At 53.2% G+C, this 21,076-nt stretch overlaps 1 protein-coding gene across 1 annotated transcript in view; it reads right to left on the bottom strand.

Moving 5' to 3' along the window:
* Positions 1-21,076, bottom strand: part of WNT3A (Wnt family member 3A) — a 37,549-nt gene that overhangs the window by 10,351 nt on the left and 6,122 nt on the right. The window contains exon 2 of the mRNA XM_006923264.1: positions 11,789-12,030. Coding sequence (XP_006923326.1) covers positions 11,789-12,030 — 242 coding nt within the window. The remainder of the gene's footprint in view (positions 1-11,788; positions 12,031-21,076) is intronic.

Raw genomic sequence — 21,076 nt, 5'->3', positions numbered from 1 at the left:
GCCTCTGTCTCTGCCCCTCTGCCAGCCCCTTCCCACAACCTGCTCCTCTGGAGATAAGGGAAGGGGGCTTGGTCCCTCCCTCAACAAGGGCTTGGAAATTTGGGCAAACAGCCCAAGGCTACCAGACACACTTGAGGAGAAGGGTATGTGGGATGGGGGTGTTGTGGGGCTCCCCCTTGAACTCATTCCTGTCCAGCTCTGTGATCAGCTAGTTGTGCAAACCCCCCACATGACCTCTCCCCACCGTGGGCCTTAATTTCCCCTTCTGCCAGATGAAAACGGGCGTCTTCAGGTAAAGTCCCCACTGGCCGAGGACATCCTGGGGCACCCTTCAATTTGTTTGTGGAGAAAAGAAGCCTTTGCTTCATGTTTCAGAAAAAACGTGGTTCAGTTTGTTCTGGCAAAGAAAGTTCATTTTAAAAGTGAAGGCATGGGCCTGAGCGGTTCCCGGAGATACTGATCCAGCACTAGAAAAACTGGCTGGCCCCCCTGACCAGGGAGACTGAGGTGGCCCTCAGCAGCAATGCAACAGACAGAAAGACTCCACACACTTCCCTTCCCAAGAGGTGCTCTGAGGACACCTCTTTGCCAAGTTTTCTCACCAAAGATGCGTAACATTCATGCAGTGTAGGGGAACACCAGACAAACCTAGAGACCTGAGCAGGCTTCTCCCAGCCTCCAGGGCACAAAGGACAAGAGCCCGGATAACTTAGTTTTGACGGATGTAGCTGGATTTGTGCAATGTCAGTCCTGGGAGAGGCCTGGGTGGGGGACTGTACTCATTCCTGCAATGTCTTTAAGTCCACAATTATTTTCAGAAGAAATTGAAATGCACCAAGGCCATGCAGAAGGAAGACTGCCCAGAAGGTCAGGTGGTTTTAACCCAGGGGCCAGGGGCAGGTTTCTGGAGTTCATAACCCTCCTGCAACTGTGAGAAGGAATGACAGCATGTGTCTAAAAACTCATGAGTTTGTCTAGGTAGGGAATCCATTACCTTGATCAGATTTTCACAGGGATTTCAAATAGGAAGTTTGCAACCCACTGCCTAGAGTGGCCTCAGTTTACAGAGGAGGAGACAGGGATCCTCTGAGGTTGTGGGTGGAGAGGGTCTGGAGCCCAGCAGCCAACCTTCACAGCCAAGTTCTTATCCACAGACACTGGCTTTTGTTTACACAACAGAGTGACTCCAGAGGGGTAGGGGAGCCATCCTGCATGGGAAGGCACCTCCCTCACCAGCAAAATAAGTTCCTCCTAATAGCTGTCGAGAGAGGAAGAGGGAGCGTGTGCTTGGAGACAAATGCTGCCAGTTTGCCCTGTCTCTGGGGTGGACCCTGGGTAAACTTCTTCAGCTACCTCAGGCCTGCTCTGTTCAGGCCCAGGACTTTTATTCCCACACTGAGATCAGGGTGAGAAAAAGAAGAAGAGAGGAAATCGCATGACAAAGTCATTCTGTAAGACAAGCATCTTCCACCAGGAAAACCATCTTCCCAGAAAATCGATGTTGTCTCATTAGCAATTATTCATTGAGTTCATGCAAAGTATCAATGACCTATCCTTCCTTCCACCTATCTCCCATCCATCCGTCCGTCCATCCATCCATCCATCCATCCACCACCTATCCAATCACTCATCCATCCACCATTCAGGATCTGAGTCTATAATGAGCTATACACTAAACTCAGGACTAGGAATTGAGCAGAGGAACCCTTCCATATCTCTAGCAGGAGGCTCTGCTGTTGCAAGTCAGGTTCTTTGCTTTAGACTGTGTTGAGTCATCTGCCTTTGAGAACTTACAGTTCATTAAAGAGAGAGTAGGGAGAATGAGGACACCCAGTAGGCTTGGAAACATGAGCTTTGGGGCAGGCATGGGAGGGATGAGTGCATAGCGGATGGATGGTAGATGGATAGATGTTTAGTGGACAGTGCCTAGAGTGTAGATGGGTGCATGGATGGGGGAATAGGTGGATGGTGGATGGATAGATGGATAAAGGGTGGATGGATGGTAGATGATGGATAGATGGTAGATGGTGGATAGTGGTTGGTTGGTAGATGGACAATGGATGGATAGTAGATGATGGATGGATGGTGGATGGATAGATAGATTACAGATGAATGGTGGTTGGATGGGGAGAGTCTAGTGCAAGCGAAAGAGTCCTGTGTGGCAAGAGCTGGGCATCTGATGGAAGGCAGGAGGAGCTGCCAGGTGGGGCCAATCATAGCTGAGGCCAGTGCAGCCCTTGGTGTGGGTAGGCGAGTGTCACTGTGAGATGGGCTTTGGTGGTTACTTCACCTCCCAGAACTTAGAACTAAAGGAGTCTTAACAATTCCATTTCCCGGTTTGGATTCAGGGATTGTGAAGTCCTAGAGATCATTTGGGAACTGAAAGAGGACTGCCAAGTGTTGTTACTTTTTTGTGAGATGGCAAAACATATAAAAAATAACTATCATGATTTCAGAAAAAGATTTTTTAACATCAAAACGAGGCTACATTTCTAAAGTCCTATACGTTGAATAAAGTTCCAAAAAATCATTCCAAGGGCCTTGTCTTTCACATTTCACCATGAAGCTGGTCAGTTGGCAACTATTTATTGAGTACCAACTGTATTCTAAGTGGATAAAAAGGCCACAACCTCTGTCCCCAAGCCAACTTTCTTCAGCCAGACCAATAGCAAAGCAGACTGGAGGCTGCCCCCCCTCCCCCACCGCCAGGGCCATGAATCTTTTATCACTCTTGAGAGAACAGGCCTGGGCAGAAAGAGGGGCCCTCTGCTCAGCCCCAGCGACATGCAGGAGGCTCAGAGCCTGTCAGCTACAGGCCCCAGGCAGCACAGCAAGGAGTGCAGAGACCAGGCAGAGGGTCCCTGGAGAGGCTCCTGCACCCCCAGCAAGGGGTCTGAGACCCTACTTGCCCTGCTGGGCCCATACCCACTGCCATGGTGGGGTGGAGGACACCCACCTGTCCTCTCCTGAGAGGGGAAGGCTGTGGGGCACCAATACTGGATGAGAAGGAGGGGACAGCTTGGGGCTCCTGGGAGGAACCCATTGGCCCAAGGAGACACTGGAGTAGCCTTTCTGAAGAACAAGGGTGAACCCCAGGCAGTAGAGTTTCCTGGAGGGGACTGTGATTTAAATGTGACCTCTGAACAGCAAGATAGAGCTCCTGAGAAGTTCTGTCTGTGGGGTCCACTAGGTGGGCCCCTTGGGAAGCTCTTCAGGGATGCAGTCACCCAGGTGGTGCATCACTGTGGGCCCCCTGGTGGGCCTGGGACATCTATCCCTGTAAGGGTCCCAGGCGATTTCCCTGCATCCTTGGCCTGAGCCCCCAGGCTCCATTACAGCCTTAGATTTGTAAGTCCCCTCCTCTAGATGGTGGCCAGACCCAGCAGGTGTGTAGGAGGGGAGGATCCCACTGTGGGGGATCTCTGACACATTCCCCCTTCCGTATATGAAATCAGTCCCTCCATCACTGGCCTCTGGAACTCGGGCCTGGTTGTTGTCGCCTGGTGACCAGGTAGGGACTCAGCCAAGGGCAGGGTAGGATGTGACCTCCCTGGGAGGTGCAGGACTAGCCTGTCAGAGTCTCCTCCTGGCTGACCTCCTCCCTCATCTGGGGGCAGCCCCTGGGCTCCACCTCTCCTCTGGACAGTGTTAACCTTCAGGCCTCTCTGGGTCCTCCATGGGTCACTCTGCCTCCACTGGCCCACAGAACATCACTGGTGGGTCACAGAGAGAAGTGGGGTATCCTCAACTGGGTCCTCCATGGGTCACTCTGCCTCCACTGGCCCGCAGAGCATCACTGGTGGGTCCCTGAGTTCCAGAGAGAAGTGGGGTATCCTCAATCATGTTGCACTCCCAGCACACACACAAGGTCCTGGCCTCCTCTCCGAGCCTCCCTGGTAGCCTGGGGACTCTACAAGGCTCTGCCAACCCAGCAGGTGAGGGGCTGAGGGTACTCCTAGAGTGTTCAGTGGGTTGGCACCTCTCCCTCCACCAATTCCCCAAGACAAGGGATGGCCTGTGGCTCTGCTGGATGAGAGCTGGCCAGCGTCCCCCGCTTCCACACTGCCTACCTTCCCTGGTCCCAGAGTGAGCTGGGCAGCGGGGGTGGGGGTGGGGGGTCGCGATGGCATCTGGTAATCCTGCATCCCGACGGAGCCACCTGAGAGCGGAATGCGGCTGGCGCCCCACTGTGGCCACGGCCCCTGACACCGCCCTGTCGGTAGCCCGGCCGGTGTCCTGATTACCTGCTGGGGCTAATGAATCTGGCTTTGTGAGCCACTGTCACGCCGCGTTAGGCCCACAATGGCCTGCGATATTTTATATGAATTTCCCCCTCGTCGGCGATTAGGCCATAGCAAGCCGGTCATAGCAACCGGGAGGTATGTGCGGGGAGCGTTGTTCACACGCCGAACACGGCCCTCGGGCGTGTGAATCCAGCAGCATTTTCACTTCTCTCTGTGCTTAATCTTGTCGTCCTGGCGGGCACATTGTGCTCGGAGCCTGGCGCAGTGGGGTGTTGCAGGGCTTCTCTGGCGCCTTCGCCCCCTCCCACTGGGGGGAGTTAATGATATACGGGGAGCCCCCCCAACCCCCGGCCCCGCCACTGCACACCGAAACACTTTCCGATGGAGGTCTGGGGTCATAACCTGGGTTGGAGACATTAGTCCCCCTCAGGAGCCTCCTCTCCAGCCCCTCCTGAGCCCTGTGACCAGCCCACTCTTGCATTGGGGCCTCCCATGGAGGCAGCAGACCACCGCCTGGAGCCTGGCCAGGGAAGGGGCTCAGCTCATCCCCTTCCTGCTCCTCCCTAGCCCAATCCCCAAGAAGAACAAGGAAGGTTGGGGTTGGGGAAACTTATCCCAGGCCAACCAAGGGCACAGGCAGAGGGCTACAAGGTTGGGGATGGGTATATACCTGCTGAGAACTTGACTGACCCTGCAGACCTTGCCTGAGGGACTCAGGGGTCCTGGGGAACCGACCAGGACTCTAACGTGACAGGCTCCTGGCCTTGCTTGCACCAAGGGCGCCAAGTGCTTGGGGTCACTATATGCTGCAGCGGGGGGCCGCTCCCCACCAAGGACAACTCACTCCTCAAGGCCCCTTCCATTGCTCTCAGGTAAAATGTCCCACCCAGCTGCTCACAAAGCTACATGCCAGAGGAGAGCCTCCACCGCGGGCCCGGACCTGGAGCCCACTGCTTCCACTGTGCTCACTCCCTGGGCTCAGCTTGGGTAGTTCTCCTCCAGGGGTCTGCTGAGGTCTGAGCTCTGAGACCCGCTTCCCTGCCCTTCAGTCTCCCCACCCCTTCACCCCTGTGAGGTCAAGAGTGGGTGTTGGCCAGCTCTGGGGAAAGCTGGCCCTCTGGGTGCACAGGGAACTTCCTGGGGCAGGGAACAGATAAGTAGCCATTCTGCACTAGCCTCTAAGCTCTCAAAATTCTTCAAATGCTTTCTGCCCCACGATGCAGGTTGAGTGGTCCTGCTGCCTTCGAAGCAGGAGAGGGACACTTGTTCCACGCCGGGGCTCACTTCTGTCACCCAACCCCACCTTCTGCAACCCCGATTCTGGGCCAAGCAGGTGTGGGGAGGTTTGTGATAAGGGAGATAGAGGGAAGAAGAGAGGCAGAGGGAGTGTGTGTGTGTGTGTGTGTGTGTGTGTGTGTGTGTGTGTGTGTGTGTATGCTGGAAGCAGGAGCTATGAGCACACTTTCTTCCCCTCATATCCTCACAACCCTGCACACACACGTGCTCACACTCACTCACGCTCACACACGGGGCTGGGCCCCTCTCTTCAGCTAGCCAGGCAGGTGGTGTTAAGCTCTGTTCAACAGAGCCGCCTCAGCAGGGGTGGCCAGGCACCCTGTGGAGCCCACCACAAAGCCTGGGTGACCTCTGACACGATTAGGGTTGCCCTGACCCTAATCCAATCAGATTGATTACAGAAAGCACAGCCAGGGAGCTGTGGGGGCCTCCACAATGGCCTCCCAGGCTGGCTTCTCTCGGGGACACCTGGCAGTCTCCTTCCTCTGTCCCATTCAGCCACAATGATCCATGGCTGTGAAGGGGAGAAGGGAAGCCTCTGCCCCATTTAGACCAAGTGGTGAGGGCTGGGGGCTGAGGCGATTGTCAACTAGCCCAAAAAGGAGGAGGTGGGATATGTGAGAAGGAGCAGGGGAGGGAGAGATTGGACAGGGGAGACAGAGGGAGCAAGGGGCAGAGACAGGAGCGTGGATGTGGGAGAGTAGAGGTGGGGAGAGTAGATATGGGGAGGGGGTGTGGGGGAGTGGACCTGGTAGAGTGGACGTGGGGGAGTGGACATAGGAAGAGTAGATATGGGGAGAGTGGACACAGGGAAAGTGAATGTGGGGGTATAAGGGGCTGGGACACTGAAGCCACATGGGTGTCCCTGAGGCCCATTGGTATCTAGACTTCCCAGGAGAGGCTTTCGAGGAAGTTACAGGGTCCCCGGAGCTGCAGCCCAGAAGCCTATGGCTTGTCTGCTCTTCCGGCAGGCCTTGGGCACCTACAGGACCTGCTCTCCCCTGGAGAGTCTCTGCTGACCCCACGTGGTCTGGGGCATCTTCAGGATTCCTAGCCTGGCCCTTCATTTGCCTTAGTTTCCTCACTTGTAAGGAAGTTTCTCTTTCTCATCTGATGAGTATGAGGATTCAATTTACTGCTCAGTGTAAAACACTGATCAGTGCTGGAGAGTACCGTATACAGGTTGTAAAGATAGAGCGAAAACCTTTTGAGATCCAGCTCAGGTGCCACCTCCCCTGGGAAGTCAGCCCTCATGGGGACATCCAGGCATACACCTTGTCTTTCAGTCACCAGCTCGGGACCTCCCTACTAAGCACCCTGAGCTGCCAAGGGCTCCCCGTGTACCATGGAGCGCCTGCTGCCCGTGGTGGGGGGAGGGGCAGGCGCACCGGAACCCATAAGCAGAGGCAGGGCCCGGCTCTTGTCTAGGAGATGGAGGCCTTAGCAGAGTGTGGATAGAGCCAGGTAACACGAAGAGCAGGGAAGGTCTGAGGCACACGGCGAGCAGGACAAGCCTCAGGAGAAGGCAGGATGCTTCAGCACCACGGACGGGCGAGAAACGCAGAAGAGAGTGGATGGGTCGTGGGGCAGACATCAGGGGTTCAACCGCCCTGCTGTCTGAGATGCTAACTGGAGTATTGCGGGTCTGGAGTGGAGGGTGATGGGACAGATGTCGGAACACATAAGGAAAGGACGGAGCCCGTGTCCACTGAGGGCTATGCTGTGGCCTACGGGAACAACGACTTATCCCAGGGGTCTCGCGGCCAGTCTGCATATCCCTGGGGAGCATGGAAATGGGCCAAGGCCCTTAGATACATTGGCAGCTCCAAAGCACCATTGCCTACGTTCCTGCCTTCCCTTCCAGGGCCATCCTCTCCCATTGGCCTAAGAGGAGACTCTTGGTCTTCCTAGCACGTGTCAAGCCTGGCGTTGGCTACAACAACTGGACCTCAAAATCCTGTATAAATCTGGTGCTTCCAATTCCTCATTTTCCACAGAATGAAAGAGAACCCAACTGAGTCATTAATGAGCTGACAGATTTTTAAAACTTTTCAATGATAGATTGCTATGTGATTTTTAACTGAGAAAAAATGCAAAAACTGGAAGGACACATAATATCAAATCCCTGCCCCCACACTCCATGTTACCTATTCATGAAAACAGGCTCCTCACTCGGAAAGCTGTGAAACCAGTGCACATACCCAATGGTGAGGGAATGAAAGCTATTCCTGTAAGATTAGGAGGAAATCAGGGTGCCCGTTCTGCCCACTGCTCTTCCATATTGTCCTGGAGGCTCCAATATAAAGAGATCAAAAGGAAGAAGAAAAACAGTCTCTATTAGCAAATGACACAAAAATCCTAAGGAATGCCCCCCCCCAATCTATCAGAACTGATAAGCCTTCAGCAAGGTTACAGAGTATGAGGTCAATATTAAAAATCAACTGTGTTTCTTTGCACCAGCAATGAACAATCCAAACATGAGATTAATAAAACAATTCCACCTACAATAGCTTCAAAAAGAATAAAATACTTAGGAATAAATTTAATGAAAGAAGTGCAAGACTTGTACACTGAACATAATAAAACATCATTGAAAGAAATTAAAGAAGACCTAAATAAATAGAAAGACATCCCATGATTATGGATCAGGAGACAATATTGTAAAGATGGCAATACTCCTAAAATTGATCTACAGATTCAATGCGAGCCCTAAAATCCCAAGCTTATTGCAGAAATTGGCAAGCTGATCCTAATATTCATATGGGATGGTAAGGAGGCCCCAAATAGCCAAAACAAGCCCAGAAAAACAGAAGAGTTGGAAGACTCACATTTCCCAATTTCAAAATTTCCTGCAGGACCATGGTAATCCAGACAGCATGGCATGGGCCCCAGTGGGATGCATATGTGGGCCAATTGGATAGAATAGAGCCCAGAAATAAACCCACACTTCCCTCCCTGGCTTCCAGGTGGGGCCCAACTCCATTCAAGACAGCCTTCATCCACCACTGGATGGCAGCCTTTACAGGTAGTAAAGGCTTCTGCCTTCTTCCCAAACTCCTGCTCTCTTTTTCTCATCTGGGGGAGTGGGAACCCTAGGCACCCCCATGTAGGCTCTGCAACCAGGTACCCAGATGGCACTGGGGCCCTGTCTGGGGCCTCCTGACCATGGCGCAAGTGCTGAACATGCCTCCCTGCCCCACACACCACCAGTCAAGGCACAGCATGGAACCCACATAGGCAGCAACTGCACGATATACATGTTTGCTCACATATGCACATACACATGCTCATGCACACACATGTGCACAGACATACAGCACAATGCACATGCACACTTGCACACATGGGATACACATATGCATGAACACACAACACACCAAAAATGTACACATCACACATGTATACGCACACACTGAACATGTAATACACATAAACATCACACGTGTACACAACACACATGTACACATACTATACAGATGTTCAAACATGGGCACACAGTACACACAGAGTCATACACACCCATGCACGTGCACAGCACATACATGTATGCACACATGCACCACACACTCACACAGGTACAGACACACATGTACCTATATTCTCACACACATGCACATGCATGCACATACACACTCACACACACATGTCCCCACACATCTGATATGCCACATTGCCCTGTGGACCTAACTCTATCTACACACAGCAGTGGCCATCCCTGTGGGGAGCTGCTATGTAATTAACCTAACCAGTAGCTCTGTGAAGTTGGCCGAGTAGCAATTATCCTCCCATTTTATAGACGGGGATACTGACACTCCAGGAAGTGAACTGGCTTGCCAGTCAAGGTCACGCGGTACAACCATCCCTGCTCCAGAGAACACAGGCTCACCTGGGGGGAAGGGTCATGATCACTTGACACTGGAGAGTCCTAGGCCCTTGAATAAACACCGTCAGGCCCTACCAGCCCTCAAGGCAACACTCAGCGGCACTCTCAGGACCCCTTTTCAGCTGGCCCCGCCCCTGGCACACCTGTAGTCCTGGGATCTGGTGTAGCTTCCTCCCAGATGTCTCTTGTTCTCTTTTCTTCCTCTGCATTCTGGAGGCAGCTATACCAGTGCATATCCTATTCTTCATGCTCATCTCCCCAGGTGACCTTGACATGCCATCAAGGACTGGGGTTTGTTTGTGTCCCCTACCCTAGGTGGGGCCTTCAAACTGCCTCACCAACAAATGTGGCTCTGCATGGCCCCTGAGACTAGGTCTCAGAAGGCAGTACGAAGTGACATCGGTGAAATGGCAGAGTAGGGAGCATCAAGGGCCTGTCCATCCACAGAAACATGGAAAAATATCGAGCAAAAACTATTAGAACCAACATCATCAGAACTGGGTTTCCACATACAAAAGAATGAAGTTGGACCTTAACCTCACACCATATACAGAAATTAAATGTAAGATTAAATGTAAGAGATAAAACTGCAACTCTTGGAAGAAAACATAGGAGTAAATCTTTGTAATCTTAGATTAGGCAATGCTTACTTTGATATGACATTTAAATAGATCAATTGGACTTCACCAAAATTTAAAACTTTTGTGCATCAAAGGACACTGTCACAAAGGTGAAAAGACAAGGGGGGAGGTAAAAAGGGTAAAGTGGGTAAAATATAGGGGTTAGAGGGAGGGTGAAGTGAATAAAGGGGATCAAATATATGGTAGCTGAAGGAAACTGGACTTTGGGTGGTAAACACACAATAGAATATACAGATGTCAAATGATAATGTACACCTGAAAATTATATAATTGTATTAACCAATGTTACCCCAATAAACTTAATTTTAAAAAAGAGGCAACCAATCAAATGGGAGAAGGAAAAAGAAAAGAAAAGATAACCTACAAAATGGGAGAAAATATTTGCAAATTGTATATCTGATGAGAGTCTAGAATATATGAATAACTCTAACAACTCAACAACTAAAAGACAAACAACCCAATTAAAAACTGGGCAAAGAATTAGAATAGACATTTCTTCAAAGAAGACATATGATGTCCAATAATCCCATAATAGGATGCTCAGCATCATTAGCCATCCAGAGAATTGTGAATAAAAACTAGAACGAGATACCATTTTGCATCTAGTGGAATGGCTAAAGAAAAAAACAGAGAATAACAAGTATTGACAAAGATGTAGAAAAAAATCGGAACCCTCCTGCATTGTGGGTGGGAATGTAAAATGGTGCAGTTGCTGTAGAAAACAGTATTGTGGTTCCTCAGAAACTTAAACATGGAATTATCCTGAGGCTGAACAATTTTACTCGTCCATTCCAAAAGATTTGAAGACAGACATTTAAATAGATACTTGTCCAAAAATGTCCATAGCAGCACTATTCACGACGGCCAAAGGTGTAAATAACTTTAATGTTTATCAATGATAAATGGATAATAAAATGTAGCGTATTCATACAATAGAATATTATTCATTCATGAAAAGGAATGAAGTGCTAGAACATGCTACAGTGTGGATGAATCTTGAGAACATTCTGCTAAGTGAAAGGGGTCTCTCTCTCCACCTCCCTCCCTCCCCACTTGCACGTGGGTCCCATGTCTAAGGGAGCGCAGGCTACGACGTGTTGAGGCCATGGGTATTCTGACAGCAGCATTGGCTGCCAGATGGAGAGAAAGGGATGGCTGAGGGGCAGAGATTAATCCTGCCTGCAGGTGCTGCAGTCTGATCTGTCAGGACCTATGACACATCATCATTGTTTAAACCATGACGTTTTGTGAAAATTTGCTCTTCACCAAAAGTTAACCAACATCCAGCCAATCTCATCTCCCTCTCCTCCCCCAAATAACCCCTGGCTCCAGGACCCTGGATAGCTTTCGCCATGTGCCTCTTGGCCCCCCAACTCTTTCTCTTCCTGAGTGTGGGTTTTGTTTTTGTTTTTTGTTTTTTTGTGTGTGTGTTTTCTTTCCAAGATTTGCCTGCAGTGTCCCCCTGGAACCATGCAATTTCTTTTTGGGGAAAGGAAGCAGGAAGCATTTGCACGATTCAATGTCCTTCCCAAGCTCCAGGAGGCTCCCAGATCCAGTGACCACGGGAAGGACCCACGTCAGAGACGCCAGCGTTGCCAGGTCTGTGCAGCACTACCCACACACTCCGCTCCCATGCCCGGGGACAGGTACGACACCAAGGCAGAGCCGGGCACCTGGCTTGGGCCTGCTGCACCCATAGGCTGCCACCTCCCCGGAAGGCGTACCTTTGTCCAGCACGGGGCCGAAGATGGCCAGGCTGTTGTTGACGGTGGTACAGTTCCACCGGCGACCGCGGAACTGGTGCTGGCACTCCTGGATGCTGACCCGGAGGCCTTCTGCCACGCTGGGCATGATCTCGACGTAGTTCCGGCAGAAGCGCAGCTGCTTGGGGACCAGGCCCGGGATGCTGGCACAGAGGATGGGCTGCATGCCCAGAGATGAATACTGGGGCCCAACAGCCAGGGACCTGGGGAGGAGGGCAAGGAGGCCTGCTTAGTGGGAGTGCGGCCCACCACCAGTTCTCACTCTCCACGGGTGCCTATAGATTTAAATTAAGTAAAATGACATTAAAATGGAGAAAATTTCGGTTTTTCAGTGGTACCAGCCACATGTGGCCTGAGGTTACTATGATGGAGAGTTAGATATGGGACAGTTCAGTCACTATGGACCACAGTGGGCGAGAGTGACAGAGTGCTCTGTGTTTGATGGAGGTATTGATTACACACACGTTTCTGTGTCAGAACTGATTAAACCGTGTCTGTTTTACTGTATGTAATTGCACCTCGATTTCAACCACCACCAGGCCCGCTTGGCAGAATAAGAGAGAGAGAGCTTCCCTCATCTGGCAGGCAGGTGATGCATAGTCCTGCCACCTGTAGACGTGTTCATATCTGCAGCAGGTCCCCCACTAGCCTGCGTCCTGTGGATGTGTCCATCTCCACAGTGGGTGCTCCGTGGTACTGCCACTTGTTAGATGTGACAATCTCCGCAGTGGCTGGTAGCTCCTGTAGGCAGAGTTCTGCCTAATTCTTCTGCATCTCAGCACCTCCTTCACCAGGTGTGGATGTTCCATGCGAATGATTGCATGGCCATTGTTGCTTTTTTGTGCCTGGCTGTATAATCTTATCTTCCATCCACTGCTGATATCACAGAAGGTCTGCCTGGTCTCTGGGAAGGTACAGTGGAGACCCTCAGTGTGGTGGGGGAGGCCCTGGATCCAAAAGGACCGCTGGGTGGGTGGTTCTAGTGGACCAGCATCTGTGGCTTCTAAACACAATGTCCCCAGAGATCTGCTGGCTGTTAGCACAGAGGTGCCAACACTCACTCAGGCCATGGTCCGTTTGCGCTGTCCCCTCCCTCCTCGGGGAACCTGTCCCCTCCTTCTTCTGGGCTGCCCGTTGCGGGGCGTACAGGCTCAGATCCAGAGCCATCCTGGGCCCTCGCTGTAGCTTGCTAGCTGGGCTCCAGATGGGGAGGCCTGTCTCTCCTTCCTTGTTGAGGAGACTGAGTCAGTGGCAGCTTTATTACTGCCTCGGCCATAATTCCTAGAGGTTCTTCTTATTTAGCGCTTCCTCTCTCCTGGGATGATTGAGCCCCCGTGAGAAGGCAGGACAAAGGCTTGTCTCTCAGCAACCACACACCCACACTATGACACTGATATATGGTAAGTCCTACTCGAAATCTTAACTCCAGGCCATTCAGCTGCAATGAGAGCAGTAAGAAACAGACCTGTCCTCTGGAAGTACAAAGCAGATCCTGTGATCTTTCCTTCTCAAGTCTCCAAAATATTCAAAGGCCACCTTGCATTGAGGCACGAAGCCCGCACACTTCAGCTGCTGAGTGCCTGCTGCCTGCGTGCCACAGAAGACGTTTCCTCATTGCGTAGTCCTGCGAGCATCTGGATCTCTCCAGCTCTCACCTCTCATACCTGGGAAGCCCTGCACTCCGGCCACACCAGCCTCCCCACACTCTTCCTCTGTCTTCAGCGCAGGGCTTTGTCTCACTCATCCCAATGCCACACCGAGCTCTCTCTCTCTCCTGCAACCCCCGTGGCCCCTGCTCCTTGGCAGGCAGGATGTACACAGTTCCACCTTAGTTAGCTGGCTGGAGAGCAGGCAACTTCTCCCTGGGGTCCTGGACACAGTCTTTCCCACGTATGGTGTCCTCTCATCTTGTACACTCCTGGACAAACCCTTCAACAGCCTGTGTGTTCCCATAATTCCTGGGCGCCCTCCCCTTCTTCCGACCATGCACATCCCTCAGGACTCAAAACCTGTCTTCCTCCGGAGTGTCCTCCCACCTTGTAACCAGATGCCCCAGTGAAGCCAAGCTTCCTTCCCATGGCTGACTGGCCCCTTGTCCCTGGTGTTGGGGGAGGCCTGGTGCTTCCAGACCAGACTCTTGGCTTCCTGGTGAGCCTACATGTCCCCACATTGGTACCCCAGCGTGCTCCTGTCTTGCCTGCATGAGCTGCAGACCAACCTTGACCTCACACCAGACATCGAAGGCCTCCCCTCGCCCCCATTTGAGTCTATGATCCTGATGTGGCATGTGACGGCAGGGGCTGACTCACTCATTCATTCCTTACGGAGCTCGGTGAGTGCAGGGTGCCAGGCTGGGCCTAACCATCCCAGGTCTCTCTCTCATGCCTGCCCCACAGTTCCAGGATCTCGAAGTTTCCAGAAAGGCCAGTCCCCCACCCCTAGCTCTCACCCACCTGTGTGGTCTTTCTTCTCTGGAAGTGTCCTGTGACCTGTACCTGGCTCTCCCATACCTTGCCCTGCATTGATGGCTCTGAATAGGAACCACAGGGGCTGTCTCCCTCACCTTTTGGGGACCTCTGTGCCAACCTGCTGTTTGGCTTCCTGATGGATGAGCATGGGTTAAGTGGATGAGTGGATGGGCTGAGCTCAGCTATCTCTGACCTCAGGGGTACCCAGCTAGTTGGGGTGAGGCCTCTGGGATGATAAGTTGGGCCTGGCCAGGTGCCCCAGCACAGGGTGGGGGTAGGAGGACAGGGGGAGGCTGAGGGGCAGTGGGATGGGACAGACCTTGGATAAGTTGCATGCCTTCTGCCACTCTTGGCCACTTGGGCACAGAGAACCGTAAAGGGAGAACGAAATACTCAGCCCCTGGTTCTCCTTCAGAACTTCTACCTCTACTTCCTGTTCAGCCCAGTCCAGCTGGTTTTTATGCCACCCACCCACTAGATGGCCTTGTTTGGCCCCAAGGACCACGTGGCCTGGGTCGACGCGTATGTTGTATGGACAGCTCTGCCTGCCCCAAGCTGAAATCAACGTTCATTTCCATCGCCACCCCAAGCGTCCCCACTTCTGGACACTGTCCAGCAAGAAACAAGTGCTGGGGGCTCTGCGCCGAGGGCTAGGGACCAAAATCCTCTTGGTGGTGCATCCGGGAGACCACATGCTCCATCCCCACTCAGCACTAGCAGGACTGACCTGGAACCATAGCACCAATGTGGGGGTGATACTTTCTGTAGTAAGTGGAGGGGAGCAGGGCTAGGGGCCCTGAGAACCACGTAGCCTGCAGGTGGCCCAGCGGGAGCTGGGTAGGGGAGAAGCCCTGTGGCTTGGGCTCCTTCGGCAGTTCCCACGGTGCCTCCCACAGTGGAGCCCACCTCACACTAGAAGGAAGATTCACTCAGAGTTGATTTCTCTTCACTGGTTCAGTGTGCGTCCTGATTTGGTTGCTCAGACAGAAAGAAAAGAGGACTTTGTCTCCCTGTGTTCGCCAGTTTCAAGGTGCTGGCCACTGGCCAGATGTGAGGCCAGGATATGTTATGGGTGGGGGGTAGAGAAAGAGAGAGGCACCCACCCCAGAACCCTGAGCTTCCACAGAGCACAGAGCTGCACTGCCTCGGCCCCACCCTGCCTCCTTCACGCCCCAGGCCACTGCTCTGGGGGAAGAAGAGTGGGACTCCCAAGTTCACAGCCTCTCCCTAGTTCATCCCTGGGGGTGCTGAGTCAGCTCCCACCCGCCTCCTCTTGGCCCTCCTCTGGGCAAGCCCAGGCTTGTCACTTCCCCGAGAGAGGCCAGGGTGCTGGCGGCCGCCAGCACAGATGCCACTCCAGCTGTTCCAGCTTCCACCAACCCATGCCTCTCCAGCCCCTTTAATTTCTTGAATTGCTTTCAGAAAGTTTTCTCTGTCCAAGAGCTGGGTGGCCAAGGGGACCTGGGCAAAGCAGATCCTACCCGAGGAGAGCTGAGAGCTGGGGGGCTCCCTTCCCACGAAGGCGGGGCCGCTGCCGAGCAGGAGGAGGGATGGGGAAGGGCCGAGGGGTATCATCAGGCCACCAGATTTTGGCCAGGCCTTGAAGGATAAATTGCATTATTAAAAAAAATTATAAAAATCTGAACATGTCCACTAATCTTATGTGGTGATCATTTTGCAACATCTCTATGTATCAAATCAACACGATATATACCTGAACCTCACACAATGTCACATGTCATCTGCATCTCAATAAAGCTGGGAAAACATTCCCACTGCACATACACTACCCCCCACACCCAGGATCCAGACTTCTAACTAAGGAGAAGGTAGCTGTCCCCAGTCAATTCATATTTGGAAAACCACAGTCTGTAACTCTCTTCTCCCACAGCCTTCCAGGAGGAGGTGGGGGCTCTGGGGCTGGGGGCTGAATGGGAGGATGGGGTGCAGCCTCAACCTGCAGCAGTGGCTGCAAGGGGCCCAGTCTCCTGGGACTACCATGTACTGGTCTGTCTGCAGGTCTCCTAAGGACTAGAGGCAGAACCAAGTGGATGGACAGTGGATGGACAGGGAAAGGACGTCCACAGAGACTGGTGAAGTCAGCCGCCTATGGCTGGTGGCTCTGTACAGGGTGAGCGCCCCATCTTGACACACATGGCAGTTATGCAAGACAGTGAGCATGAGGGGAAGTGGGCACAGTGTTGGGACCAGTGGACCGCCCTCTTGTCCTGAACCAAGAGGAGAAGAAAGAACAGGTACGAGGAAACGGCAGACTGACGCGGTTGCAGTCACAGCACATGCTTATAATTCAGGAGCAAGTGTGCGTCTTTATTGAGCTTACACCTGGGCTGAGAGCGGGAAGGCGTTTTGTAAACTCTGCCCCAACTGTCATCTGAGATGAAAGTATCTGCTTTCTCCTGGTGACATGGATCAGAAACTGTGAACGCTGTTGCAATTTGCCGCCTGTGTTCATAATTGAAGGTCAGCCCTACTGCAATTATTGGTGGCGCAAATAAAGATGTCACCCCCTGTCCCGGGGACTGGCACTGAGGCTGCTTGGAGTGTCTGCGTGCTGTGGGGGGCAGTGTATTGCTCTCCCTGCCTCACTGCCCACCAAGCCCAGACTCTGACGTAGCCCCAAGTTTCTACCCCACTGCCCAGACTGAGGCAGATGACAGATCAGGCTTGCAATATCGGCAAGATGTGTGGCTGGTGGCAGATGTCAATCAGAGCCCCCGCCCCGAGTTCATCTAACCAAGCGTTCTGGGAGTGAGGACAGAGCCTTCTGGAGTTGCTTTGGCTCTGAGATGGAGGGGCCATATTTCAGGGCCAGAAAGTGATCCCTAGGAGCTGTGACACCGGGGCCAACAGCTGCACATATGTGACTGGGTCCCCTCACTGCAAGGCCCTGAGTTTGACATCTGAGAGAACTTGGGAGCAAGTTCTTCCCTGGACTGGCCGACACTTTGGTTATTCATGAAACTCTGAGCTAGGAACCCAGACAAGCCACCCAGACTGTGACCTGCAGAGGGTGAGCTGATGAGTGCATGCAGTCTGAAGCATTAAGTCCGGTCACTTGTTCGGCAATGTAGACTGAACTACTCCTCCCTCCTCTGTTCATGAAACAGGGCTTCTCTCTCAGACTTGAAGGGACAGAACCTTATGGGCTGATAGGCCTTCCATGTTCAGCTCAAGGGTCCAAGCCACTGCTGCCTTCACTGGCTGGTCATCAAGCCCCTTAGACAGCTTTTTTGGCTCCCCTGCCCGGGATCACCTCTCCTCATGTCTTGGTGCCTCTCTCTCCCAGAGGCTAGTTATTTCTTCCTTCTAAAACTTTTCCATTGCTCGGTCCTCTGCCATTAGCCACTGCCCAACCCCTGGCCCACTTGCCTTGTCACCATCACCTGTGTGAGCTTGGCTTAGCCTGCTATATGACTTACTTCAACACGCACAACCTGGAGAGGTGGCACCCAGGGACCTCCTGGACCACGAGGCCACGGCTCAGAGGAAGACACTGGCCAACAGACAGCTGCCTCCTCTCTGTGCCCACACAGAGCAGATAGAGAGCGAGTTCCTCCTGTCTCTTCCTCCTCTCGTAAGGACACTGGTCCCACCAGGGAGCCACCCTCAGGACTTCATCTAACCCTCATCACTTCCCAAAGTTCCCACCCTCACATTGGGAGGCAGAGCTTTGTCGTGTGAATTTGGGGGACAGGGACACGAAGTTCATGATGAGCAAGATATAAATCAAATCAGTAAATTAACCCCATTCAGCCCATTTCCATCATAGAACTGTCATCAAAAGTGGATACGTGTGGTGGCCCCCACATCTCCCCTGGCTGGTCAACCTCACCTGCAACTGGAGGACCCTCTGTCTTTGTGCTTCGTTTTCCCAGCTGACATGCCAGATGGCTGGGTGAGAGCTGGGTCCTCCCAGGGTGGTCCTTGGGCTGGCAGTGTGCACACCATAGGGCCTGTCAGAAACTCGAGTTCTCAGCGACCCCTAGACCTGCTGAGTCAGAAACGTGCCCTGGGAGGGGGTCCAATTCTGGGTCACTGAGGCTGCATCTGGCTCCAAGTCCCAGAGCTGCAAAGCCTCCCTGCTGCTGAGGAGACGCTTTGGGTCTTCAAGTCCAAACCCTTGGATCTGGCAATCCACAGTTTCCCCCTGGTTTCTGCTTATGGACCCCAAGGCTTCCGGAGACTTCCAGGGCTGCCTTTGAGATGTGGGTTCAGTTAGATCTGGGGAGGCATCTGATCCAGGTCAGGAGCGGGGCCGGACATGAATCTCTACCCTCCACAGCCTCATCTGTCTCCACGGAGTGGCCACAAGCTTCACCCCAGCCCAGCATCCTGAAACCAACAATGAGAAGGTCACTGGGGCCAGGCCCCAGATGTCCTTTCAAAAGCACCAACAGGAGGAGGAGGTGCCAGCAGTGAATATTCCAGAAGCAGCGTGGCAGGAAGGGTGATGCCTGGCTGGGCACTGTCAGCCTGTTGCCTGACCTCAAGGAGACAGACGGAGGCCTCTGTTCAGAGCTGCTGAGAAAGGCTCTCAGGAGGGGTCCCAGTTATACCCAGCCTCATCAACCCCCTGAGCTCTTGTTTGTAGTCTGGGCTTCAGGTTCATCTTCCAGTCTCCCCTCAGCTCCTCACATGCTGCACAGGTGTGCAAACTGGGGTCCAGAGAGAGACAGAAGGGGCCTGACTCAGGGTACACTCAAACAAGGAATAGTGGTATGTGGGTGAGCACCAGGGTGGGGACACTGAAATCTGTCACCTATCTCTTAATGTGGGTCACAGCGAGGTCCTGACCCTGCTTCAGGGACACCATGCTCACATCTGTGGGTTGGCCAGTCATGAAGGTCCCAGGAATTGTGGTCCTGGGGGCCTGGGGACCATAGGGGCATGAGGGCCCTGCCAAGCCTGGGGAAAGGTTGAGAGGCCTCCTGCCCTTGCTGTGCCCCCCTGCCCCTGGCTGTGTGCTTTACCCCATCTGCATCTCCCTGCTGCCAGCCCTGTGGTGCAGGATGGCATCCCAGGAAGTGCCCTACATCCCCATCTTCAGCTACCATCCGGCAGAGGGCTAGAATTTTAACAGCTCAGATGGATAGCACACCCTGATGTCCCACAGGCCTCTCAAAATAAGAGCATTCTACACTGAATGTACCTCCCAGACATGTCGCTCCTTCTCCCCTTGAGCCCTGAGCCTTTACCCTGAGTCCTAGCTCAGAAGAGACCCTCCCTGCAGTGCTATCCACCTGGCAGAAAGGGCCGATGGTCAGATTGCAGCACATCCACACCACAATCCTGCATACCTGCCAGTATCATCTCTGAGAAGGCCCCAGAGATGCCCAAGATGCTTACTGGACAAGGTAAACCTTAAAACACAGGCCACAAACTGCTCCATGCAGCCTTTATAACCATGAAAAATATATGAGTGAAATGAAAAACACCCACAGTATTAAGTTGGTGAGATGACAGACTTGTCTTTTTTCTAAGGGGGGTGGGAGGATGGGGCGTCACCTTCAGCCCAGAATACACCACAGGCAAAGTGGCCCCTAGGCTCGATTCCAGCCTGTGGCTGGGGCCACGTGAACCACGCCCGCCACATGCTCTCGTGGTTTCCCTCCTGCCCATTGAAGACGATGTTGCTGAGAGTCCAGGCGCCAAGCCAGACAGTCTTGCTTGGGATAGAGGCAGCACTGGCTGTGACAGGCAAGGGAGCTGGCCAGCTGGAACCCAGCCTGGCTGGTGGCCTTCACTATGTGGGTTTTACCATAATTTTGCGGTGGGGCCAGAGGACAGATTCCCAGTTAGAGAGGCAGAGGACAGATTCCCAGTTAGAGAGGCTGGCCCTGTGCACCACCCGGGCAATCTGGATAGGTGGCAGGCTCTCAGATTTCTTGAATCCTGTGGGGGTTTTTTCCCCCAGTAAAATTCAGCAAACATGGGTGCATGTGACTGTATTTGGGGGACTCTGTGGATGGGGGGCTCGGCTAGGTCTGGAGGGCAGGAGTTGGGAACCAGCTCTGCCATTATTCACTGGTTTAACTGTTCCTGCCTTTCTCCTCCTGGGCCTCAGTTTCCTTGTCTGTCCCAGGAGGCAGTGGGGCACATTCTATCTGATGTTCCCAGAGGGAGGTGACCAGTGGGGAGTTGGGTCCATTACAACTTGGTGGCCCCAGGCACATTCTATTCCATGTCATCAGGCTACCTCTTCCAGGAAGCACCCTATGTGCCAGCCTTGCTGGCCACCCTCTCTTTCTGCTGAAGCTTGCCACCTCCTCATGCATGTTGTCCCACATTGGGGCCATCAGGTGCCTCTCCCAGAGGGCGAGGCCACGTCTTCTCTTGTCCTTCAAGGGCATAGAACAGGCACAGAGCTCTGCCCAGGCCCTGGGGAAGTGAGGAGATTCAGGGAGTCTTCTGCTGCCCACTCTGTGGGGTCTCTGCATGGAGGGTTCTGGTTTGTTCTGGGGGCATCCCCTTGGTGATGCATGAAGCCTCCAGAGCACCTGGAATTGAGTCTTCTATGACTGGGGTCTCTCCACAGGTAGAACGATATCCCTGCACCAAGACCTGAAGCCCAAAGGGTGGGGTGGTCACCCTGCGGGTTGATGGCTGCCCAGCTGGATGGGCAGGCTCTGCCCCTCTGGGTGGAGCCATCCAAGAGACACCCCCACAGGTGCCAATCTGCCCAGAGACCTTCCAGGTTCTGCCCACTGAGGGGGCCCCAAGAAGGGCCACATGCCTCCTCTCTCCCTCTCTCTCTCTCCTC

The sequence above is a fragment of the Pteropus alecto genome, unplaced genomic scaffold (genome assembly GCF_000325575.1).
Source record: "Pteropus alecto unplaced genomic scaffold, ASM32557v1 scaffold78, whole genome shotgun sequence".
NCBI classification, from domain to species: Eukaryota; Metazoa; Chordata; class Mammalia; order Chiroptera; family Pteropodidae; genus Pteropus; species Pteropus alecto.
Note: the sequence above shows the minus strand (reverse complement) of the source record. Positions and strands in the feature narration are given on the sequence as shown.